Source organism: Lithobates pipiens, unplaced genomic scaffold, assembly GCF_037356315.1.
Source record: "Lithobates pipiens isolate NorthernLeopardFrog02 unplaced genomic scaffold, aLitPip1_a1.2 Scaffold_19, whole genome shotgun sequence".
NCBI classification, from domain to species: domain Eukaryota; kingdom Metazoa; phylum Chordata; class Amphibia; order Anura; family Ranidae; genus Lithobates; species Lithobates pipiens.
In genome coordinates, this window is record NW_027507764.1 from 14,444,290 (window position 1) to 14,455,052 (window position 10,763).

General features: G+C 45.7%; 1 protein-coding gene across 1 annotated transcript in view; it reads left to right on the forward strand.

Moving 5' to 3' along the window:
* The window catches only part of LOC143997909 (fucolectin-like), a 32,217-nt gene extending 22,122 nt beyond the window's left edge, over positions 1-10,095 (forward strand). The window contains exon 4 of the mRNA XM_077493730.1: positions 7,911-10,095. Coding sequence (XP_077349856.1) covers positions 7,911-8,073 — 163 coding nt within the window. The 3' untranslated portion in view covers positions 8,074-10,095. The remainder of the gene's footprint in view (positions 1-7,910) is intronic.
* Positions 10,096-10,763: the final 668 nt, after the last annotated feature.

Sequence of the window (10,763 nt, forward strand, 5' to 3'; positions counted from 1 at the left end):
GTACTTGGGGGGGGGGGGGATTTCTGGGATGCAGAGGGGTCAGAGTGCTGGGGGATATCTGGGATGCAGAGGGGTCAGAGTGCTGGGGGATATCTGAGGTGTAGAGGGGTCAGAGAGCTGGGGGGATATCTGGGATGTAGAGGGGTCAGAGTGCTGGGGGGATATCTGGGGTGTAGAGGGGTCAGAGTCCTGGGGGGATATCTGAGGTGTAGAGGGGTCAGAGTGCTGGCGAGATATCTGGGATGTAGAGGGGTCAGAGTGCTGGGGGGGATATCTGGGGTGTAGAGGGGTCAGAGTGCTGGGGGGGATATCTGGCATGTAGAGGGGTCAGAGTGCTGGGGGGGGATATCTGGGGTGTAGAGGGGTCAGAGTGCTGGGGGGATATCTGGGGTGTAGAGGGGTCAGAGTGCTGGGGTGATATCTGGTGTGTAGAGGGGTCAGAGTGCTGGGGAGATATCTGAGGTGTAGAGGGGTCAGAATGCTGGGGGGAAATCTGGGGAGTAGAGGAGTCAGAGTGCTGGGGGGATATCTGGGATGTAGTGGGGTCAGAGTGCTGGTGTGATATCTGGGGTGTAGAGGGGTCAGAATGCTGGGGGGGATACTTGGTGTGTAGAGGGGTCAGAGTGCTGGGGGGGATACTTGGTGTGTAGAGGGGTCAGAGTGCTGGGGGGATATCTGGGGTGTAGAGGGGTCAGAGTGCTGGGGGGAAATCTGGGGTGTAGAGTTAATGCCGAGCTCCACCCAAAAGGGGAATCTCCGCTTGTCTGCCTCCTATCTACTTGATGTCTGTTTACCTGCGCTGTCTCCATTGTAGGGGCCCCAGAGCATTACTTTGCCCAGGGGCCCATGATGCTATTAAGACGGCCCTGCCTGATATGACTTACCTGATCCTGATTTCTTCTCCTTTTGTCTGACATTTTCTGCTAAATTCATCTTTCAGAGGCATAAACTGTAACATTTTCTTGTGCAGGAACCCGAATACCTGAGTCTGCTGTGGGTACAATAGGGAACCGGTCCCCTCCACACTCCTATGTCATTTCTTTTATCTATCTGATGTAAAGACTTCATTATGAATCAAAATTCAAACTTTCGTTATTCGGAGATTCGGAATTCGGAGGAATCTCTGAATCACAGTAGCAACAAAATTTCAACAAATCTCAAATAAATTATAAGGAAGCTAAATATGGAATTCATTTGTTTAATTCAGATGTTTGAAGCATCCAAAGTAACGTAATAACTGAACCAAATAATTTGGATCCATTTTGTTTTTGTTTCACTATTTTAAAAAAAATGCACTACATATGAAATGGAAACATATTGCAATAAATACAGGAAGGTATAAAAGCAGTGGTGGCTAGTGCTTAATATTTGGGGGGGGGGAGTAATTTCCCCCCTCCCACGTGGGATGAACGGGAAGGCGTGGCAATCACCCCCCCAGGAGACGGACGGCAAGGTGGCAGTAAGAGGCCTCCAGGGTCAGGCTGCTGCTCCTCACCCCAGCTACTCCTCGCTACGGGCCGTTGCTTCTCCTCCTGGCTGAACAGGAAGTGGGCCCTGAGACCCGATTGGTTGGGAGTCTTAAGACTTCCTGGTCAATTCGGGTCTCAGGACTTCCTTCCCGGGAGGAGAATCAGGAAGACAATAGCGAATATTTAATGAAACAGATTTTTCCATCAAGCACATCTCTACTGATGTAAGCACATCAGAGCAATCCCAACTTTGGGTGGGGTTATATTTAGAACTGTTCTTCCTGCCTGTCAGTACCCACCCTTGTTCCTCATACTGCCTCCCAACAGTGGAAGGTGACAGGGAAGCAAAGAAAATTCCATATACTGCCCATAGTTAAGACTACATTATCTATGAACCCATCAGAAGAGTTCTCTCCAGCTGCATCAGCCGTATCCCTGCGGTCATCCGTGGCGGAACGGCGCTCCAGTGCACACACGTTCGCAGCCCGATGGAACGGCGCACGCGCCTGCGCAACATCGCACGTCCAACGTGACCCTCTGGTGGGGCTTTTTATAACAATAGATTTTTATTGAAAATTTCCACAAGAATTGCAGCAAAGGAAATACAACAGCATACATATGCTTAAACTGTAGTACAGAATATAGATATAAGCAATATGAAGTCAGCACAGTAAATACGTAAAGTTTAACATTACTCTACTTTACGGGAGAGCGGAGACCTGCCAAAGCAAATGCGACTCTAGTGGAGACCCGAGACATGCCAAATCAATTATTTGTGTTACAAACTGGATGATGTAAAATAGTGGAGCACTATGCGAGCAACATCAATATAGATATGTGCGTATAGAATGACTACTGGGAAGTTCTCAAAGAGAGGAGGGGAAGCATTTAGATAGGGGACGTACGCCTCTCCAGCTCGGGTGCCCCTTCCGGGATCTAGCTGCACCCTAGCCAGTGGGCCGCTCCTCCCCATGTTTCGGGTTATGGAGTTCTCCTCTCTCGGGTGGTTAGCGGTGCACAAGGACCGTCAAACCACACAACGGGTCTATACATTTATACTATATGCCCCTTATACCAGTTCAGCCACGGTTCCCAGTCTGTGCAAGCCTGCCTATATTTGCCTAAGGATGAGGCGAACATCAATTCATAAGAAATGTGTAAGTGTGCTGTCTGGAGAACCACCGAGAGTGAAGGTGCTGTTATCGACCTCCACCCCCTGGCCAACTCCAGGCACACACTCAGGAGAATATGGGTTACAATTTTCCTTAAACGAGGAGGTAATATTTCAATGCCTAGAGACAGTATAGCTAGACCTGGGCATGGGTACACATGGATGTTGGAAAGTAAGGATATTGTGTTAAATACGTCATTCCATAGAGGTTGGATCACCGGGCACTCCCAAAAGATATGAATGAGTGTGCCTCTGTATCCGCAGTTTCTCCAGCACAGTGGCGAGGCTTGTGGGGTATAGCAGGCTATCCTCGAGGGTGTGAGGTACCACCGCAGCAGCAACTTCTGGTAAAGTTCCCACAAGTTGGCGCTTCTTGTGGTCTTGTATGTAGAAGAAATGGCAATACGCCATTGATCGTCGGTGTAGGACTTGGAGAGGTCCAATTCCCACAACCGCATGGAGGGGGTTTTCATAAATGTCGTTTTCTGCTGTAGAAGGCTATACATTAACGAGATTCCCTTAATAGACGTGGTAGGGTTGGTGAAGTAAAGATGGACCCTCCACGGTAAAACAATGGACGGGTCGGGAAGAGTCGAGAGTAAGTGGGAGATTTGATTATAAGTAAAAATGTCGTCCGGTTGCAATCCAAATTCTAATTGTAATGTTCTAAAGGTTTTCGTGGCTGGTCCTATTTGCAATGCATTAACTGCAGTGACATCTTTGGCCAGCCAGTGTTTGATATTTAAGTTTGGGATCAGGAGTTGAAGACTAGTTAGGGTTAGTGGAATGGATTTGGAAGGGGCATCGGCCAATGGAGTGTGAAGTAGGATTTTCCAAGCCTCTATGGCTGCCACCATAGGCGGAGAAATGTTAGGGGGTAATGTAGACATAAATCTAGCCGCCAAGAGTAGATCCAGTGGATTCCTGTAAGGACATTGGTGGATTTCCAATTCGATCCATCTAGCCCTGGCCCCGCTCTGAAACCACTGTCTGATTTGGGCTAAGCACGCCGCCAGGTAGTAGTCTTTTTGAGCGATATGTCCTATACCTCCTACCAATCTAGACTTGATAAGTTTGTGAAATGCGCACCTGGCTTTTTTCCCCTGCCATAGAAAATTATTCAGCATGGCTTGAGCTTTAGTAAAGTGAATGTTAGGGGTTGGGATAGGGAGAGTGCGAAATAGATATATGAATTGGGGGAGTATTGTCTTTTTAAGGGCCGCCAGTCGACTGGACCAGGTTAGTTCTATTGTAGATAAAGAATGCAGTTTGTGTTCTAAATGTTGCAGAAATGCTGTGTAATTTACCTCAGCTAACTGTGCAGTACTAGCCGTTACTGTAATGCCTAGATATTGTATCCCATCGACGTTCCAAGAGTAGGGGTAGATGTCCTCTAGGCGAGCCTGGACAACAGGGTCGATGCCCAGACCAAGAATGTGGGATTTATTTTCATTAACCTTATAATAAGATATTCGGTTGAATAGAGTCAAGGTATCAGAAATCGCAGCCAGGGAAGACTCCACCTCAGTCACGATCAGAATTATGTCGTCGGCAAATAAACTAATAGCATGACTGTCTGTGCCAACTGGAAAGCCCTTGATGGCAGAATGCCTTCTGATATATATAGCTAGGGGTTCCATTAAGAGGTTAAATATTAATGGGGATAATGGGCACCCCTGCCTTGTGCCATTAGAAATTGTGAAAGAGGTGGACAGGACCCCAGATGCACTCACTCTAGCCGAGGGATTAGAATACAGAGCTAAAATAGCCGAGAGTATATTGCCAGCAAAACCAAAGGCTTCCAGGACTTTCGTCATATAGAGCCAGTGTATGCGATCAAAGGCCTTCTCTGCGTCCAGGGTTAGAAGCAGAGAAGGCCTCTTCTGCCTTTCGGCCATATGAATGATATTAATCATTCTGCGAGTGGCATCCGACGTCTGTCTGCCCAGGGTAAACCCTGTTTGATCCGGATGAACAATTGTAGGGATTATTTTGACTAAGCGCTGAGCAATCAGCTTAGCATATAGTTTAACGTCTGTATTTAGGAGCGATATCGGCCTAAAATTTGAGGGGGTGTCGGGAGTCTTCCCTGGCTTGGGTATAGTAACAATTATTGCTGCTAACATTTCAGGAGGGAAAGAGGCAGAGGAGGCCGCATCATTAAAAACTCTTACTAAGTAAGGGGTCAGTATTGGAGCAAATTCTTTGTAATATTCCCCCCCAAATCCGTCTTGTCCCGGGGATTTATTTAGTGGTAAGGAGGCAATAGCTTTGTGGATGTCAGAATCGGTAAATGGTTCATTTAGTGATTGAAGTTGGTCGGCTGTCAGGCTGGGGATGGAGATGGAGGACAGGAAGTCGTTAATCGCACCCAGTTGCGGTTGGGGCGTCGAGGGGTCTTTTTTAAGATTGTATAAGGAGTCGTAATAAGAGCTAAATGCGTCAGCTATTTGTTGAGGATGGTACACTTTTTGCTTAGTCACGGGGTGAATCATGTAAGGAATTTTAGATTTGTGTCTGTCGCCCCTCAAGTTGCGCGCCAGGAGTTTGCCTGCTCTGCTGCCATGTACATAGTAGTTCATTTTCACTCGTTTAGATGATTTTTCGAAATCTGCCAGGAGCAGGAGCCTAAGATCATGTCTGAGTTGGGTCAGTTTAACGGATAAGGTCGGAGTGGTGTGGATTTTGTTTTGTGCCTCTATGTCAGCAATTGCTGTAGTCAGCTCGTTTAGGCACCGCAAGCCTCTGCCTCTTTGCCCTCGCTCCCAGCTGTATCAGAATTCCCTGCATAAATGCCTTATGGGCATTCCATAACACACAGTTATCTCCTACTGAACCATCATTATGATCAAAGAATTCCCGAAGGCGGGTATGTACAGTGTCTCTAGAGTCCTTCTGTTGGAGAAGATAAGAGTTAAGTTTCCATAGTGGACTCCTCTGGACCGCCGTTGGATCGGCAATGGATAACACCACTGGGGCATGGTCCGCCCAAGATATTGTGCCAATGGAGACAGCCTTCGACAATAATAATACTCTTTGGTCGACCAAAAACAGGTCTATACGTGTGTAGACCCGATGGGGTGAAGAGAAAAAAGTGAAATCCCGTTCAGCCGCATGGAAGCAGCGCCAGGCATCGTACAGATTGTTGTTGTGAATGGAGGGAAGTAGTTTAGCTGCCTTCTGGTGGGAGGTCGAGGTGGAATCGCACGTCGGGTCTGGAGTGGCGTTAAAGTCTCCGCAAATCACTAATAAACCTTTCTGGATCTTCCGGATTTTCCTAATAAGCTTGTTGAAAAAATGCACTTGGTGCACATTAGGGGAATATACGGTGGCGATCGTGTAGGTGGAGGAGTTTACTTCACAGACCAGGATTAAAAATTTGCCTTTTGGGTCTTTAACCTCTAGGTGCAACTTAAACGCCACCGTATCCCTAATAGCTATAAGAACACCCCTAGACTTGGAGTCAGCGTTGGCTGTGAAAACATAGGGGTAGCTGCTATGTGAACATTTGGGGGGAGCTGAGGATTTAAAGTGCGTCTCCTGTGCGCAGACAATGTCACTGTTGTGGAGTAGAGCTTCCCGCCATAAGGATTTCCGCTTTACGGGATGATTAAGGCCCCTAGCGTTGATGGTGAGGATCTTCAAAGCCATGTGTTTCGGGGTCTACGCGCTGAGAGGTAGCGGTGATAAGGGTCTGAGGCAGCGGTGCAAACGTCAGAGGGGAAATAGGGGTGCACAAATGAAGAAAGTGCCATAGCTAGTAACAAAAAAGGTGTACTCACATTGCCGACCATAGAGACATAGGGTCCATTTGGAGGATTCAGAGGAATGGGGTACCAGTGGTCTGAGTTTCCTGTCATCCTGGCCTCCTGGAGGTTCTCAAAGAGCTTCGCCTCTTTGGCAGGTAGACATTGGTGGGGCTTTTTAAAGTGGCTCAGGCGCTCAGACGTTTGTATCTGCTTCTTGTTTCCTGCATCTGATAACCCATTGTGACCCTGACTACTCTGCTATCCTCCTGACCCTTGGCCTGCTTAACGGACTTGCCTTGCCTCCAGTGTGACCCTCTGCCTGTGACCCAGATTTGCTGGCCTTCTCCAGTGTTTGACCCTGTGCTTGACCCTCTGCCTGTGACCCAGATTTGCCGGCCTTCTTCAGTGTTTGACCCTGTGCTTGACCCTCTGCCTGTGACCCAGATTTGCCTGTCTTCTCCAGTGTTTGACCCTCTGCCTGTGCCTCGGACTTACCTTGTACCACCTGTGTTTGATCCTCAGCCAGTTCTGGAATTCCAGCTCAGCAGCTTCTCCTAAAGGATCTCTACACAAGTCCTATCCTACCTGCTGGTGGCCTGTGCCTCTTCGTGCCACCCACTCCCTGTATCACCTCCAGGGGGTGGGGTGCGCCAAGTTGCAAGGGTTAACCGCTTTCGGCATCTCGACCTCGGTATGTACTTACCTGACAGTACAAACCAGCAACCCGTTTGAGCGCCTGAACCACTTTAAATAGCCCCGCCAAAAGGTCAGAACATGCAGCCGGGAGCCCCCGGCAACTGCCTGGTGTGCCCTATGGCCAGTCCAGGTCTAACAATGGGACAAGCCACGCCAAGATTTGGGAAGGGGGGTTAACTTTAGGCACTTTCTGCAGGTAGCCAGACATTACTGTAAAGATTGAGGAACAACAGAGACTAAAATATCAGTCTTCTCAGAAATGCTGTAAGTGATAGTATTTCTGAGAGTTGCTCTTACGAAATTGTTATTGTTTTTTTTTCTGAGCATTAACAAAGAAGACAGAAAGAAGCCACCTAGCAGATAGGCTGACTCAGAAGACCACCCAATAAAAACAATATTTAAAATCTATAGAGTAAATAGGGGACTGTGGAAGCAAAAAAGAGAAACAAGAGAAGCAGGAGGAGAACTAGAGACTAAAGAAAAGGAGGGGGTATGGATGAAAGGAAAGAGGGGGGGCACAGAGAAGCAGAAAAGGCAACATCAAGATGGTCAAATCCAATGGATCTTTATCTTTAAAAATAGCCCTAAGCTTCTCATTGATCATAGTGCCTGCAATGCAAACCCAAAAGATAGAGATTGCCCCCAGGAATTAGCAATTCTCTGCCTTGTGGCTAAAAACATGTATTTCTGGCCACATTTATTGTTCTTTGAAGGAGTTTTTAATGATTGACGTTTGTATACTATGAACCCATTTTGTAAATCTCTAATAGGAGAACAAGTGCCATTTTCTGTATCATTGTGTTGGTCTTTATTTGTCTTCCACAGGTGCGGTACGGTCACCCAAATTACTGATCCTACGACAACTTTCTCCTGTAATGGGATGGAGGGTCAATACGTCAGTGTAGTGATCCCGGGGCGCAGTGAATACCTGACCATTTGTGAGCTGAAGGTCTACGGTGACTCCATGAGTCGGGTCTGGTATTATTAGGTAAACCTCAGAGGAACATGGCAGAAGGAATACTGAAGTTGATCATCACATTTAATATCCAGGAAATAACATGTCCTTAAAGTGGAACTACACTGCACAACCAAAAACACAATTTAATTAATTTTTTATATTCAAAGCAAACTCCCCCATCCATCCATGTCTTCATTGCTTTATTTTGTTGAGAAATCAGTTTGAAAAACACCCCCCTAGTTTTGGCCATCTTGAGTAAGGGCAGATGATTCATGTAGCATTTACTTCCTGGAATCCATCAGCCGTTAGTTTAGGCATGCAGGCAGGAGGGCGTTCTTAGCTGAAAAAAGCCCATCCTCCTCTCTCGAAGACTCCTGGGATGTATGACATCATTTGCCTAGGCATGAAAACTAGGAAGTAACTGAATAAATGTAAAAAGAAAGTTTAAAACAAATGAATATGATATACTTTCCTATCTATTTACTAATGCTAGCAGCATAAGGATTAAAATAGTCAGTGTTGATTGAGAGAGTGAAGTTCTGCTTTAAGGCCCCAGAAAAATATGACACATCTATGTTTTCCCATCTGACTGGAGGAGGACGTTTTCCACACCTTATAGTCTTGACTCACTCAAGAAACTCTTCAGAAATACCAGTCTATATATTTTTATTTTAAGTGAGTGAAACTTAGGGATCTATTTATAAATCTTCCCAAAATTCACACAACTTTCACCCAGGATTCACATATTTCCCCAACTGACAGTGGCGGCTGGTGAAGTTTTAGGATGGGGGCCCCACACCCCGCCCTTCCTTTGTGACCCCTCCCACTTCTCATAAGCCCCACCCCTTATAGAATCCACTTACCCGCCCCCTGTATTCCACTTGCTTCCACCCATAGTGTCAGGACTATACAGTTAAGCATCACAGGACAGAGTATACAGACCCAGAATCACAGGATCAGAGTATATAGATCATCATCACAGAGCAGGGTATATAGATCATCATCATAGATAGGACTGACAGCACTGCCCATACCACCCCCCTGCGCGGGTCTCGCTGGCACACTGACAGTACCCCTACACCCCCTGCGCCTGGCCTCGCAACACCGACAGCACCCCCCTGCGCAGCGTGGGTGACTGAGAAAAAAAAACCCACATGAGTTCTGGCACTTACCGGGCTTTTGGGTCCTGTCCCCCCGGAGGAGTCCGATCCCCTAGCTTCCTCCCCTGTGTGTCTCCTCTTCCGCCAAAGTGCTAGGTATCCAATAGGATAACATGGTGCTTTGGCCAATCGGTCAACAGGTCTCACCGACCTGCCTCCTGATTGTAAGCATGTCCGGAGGCACTGTGGTGTAAAAAAATAGCAAAAATTAATTTGCTATGGTCACACAACAGGGTGGTATCAGGGCGCACTCTCTGCACCCCAAGCCCACCCTTTTTTGAAGCCTATTAGAGCCTCTGGTTCTAATCAGGTGCTTAAAAAAATCTCCTCCCACCCCCGCCATAGGAGTCCATGCGTCCAGCGTCCTGAAAGTTATCGGGTGCATGGATAAGGGGGCTGCGGCAGGGATAGGGAGGGATGCACCGTGCACCCACAATGCATGGGCCACCACTGCCAACTGAACCTAATTTACTCCAGGGTGAAATTTGTGAGTCCCATGTGAATTTTTTTTATAAATAGACCCCCTAAACAAGATTATCTAAAGCCAAATCTTCATTTTCAGTTGTGGATGGAATGTGGAAGGGTTTGAACCGCTGTCTGGTTTTATTGATGCCTGTGTCTGCTTCATAAATCACAGCTAAGTCCATGACCTCTCTCCAACTATTTTAGGCCAGATGGTCTTTGGTACCAGTTCTGTGACTCCTCCAGCCTTTCGCCTGTGTTACCATGACATCCATCCAGCTATTTGCCTTTGTTATCAAATTTAGCCTTGTTGATTGCAGTATTTTCCATTTATTGGGCGGTGTGGGGTCTTATCTGAAATATAACTGAATGTATCGGAAGTTGCTTAAAAATGTTAAATAAACAAATAAATAAAATGTGTTTGCAGAGAGCAATGACTTGTATTTATTTATAGGATTTATTGTGTGCAACTGTTGGAAACACAAACCTAATTCTAAAGTTTGTTGTCTTAAATCATATGAGCTGTGAGTTCCACAGACTTGGTGGCAAATGGTTTGCTAACTTTCAGTCTAACACCAGATGTAGAAATACAACACCATCTCTATTCAAATCATTCCATCGGATGGGCAAGAGCTATGTGTAAAGTTTTAAACAAATACAACATAACATCTAAATCAATTTCTATATATAAAATTATTAAACCTTTTTCTTCATATACCATAAAAATATTTCACTCTTATTCATTTCTTTTTCTTTTACCAAATAATCAATCCCCTTAATTTCATAATTCATACATGTAAAATTGATTTACAATACTTTGAAATATGGATGTCAATTCAGAAATATATGTTTCCTACTTTCCCTCCAAACTATATTAAGCAGAAATCTATAATCCATACAACCTTTCAAATTTGAACTTAAAATATGTTTCTTAACTTCAATTCATTCATATATGTGAGATGTTTTTAAAAATAATTTCATATTATAATGTAAAGTTAATCCTAACTTATCTATATGATTTTAGGAAAAATTTACTGTTATCATAATTAACACAAGATGTTCCTCCTATCTACAGTGACTCTAGTGTAAGGATGTTTA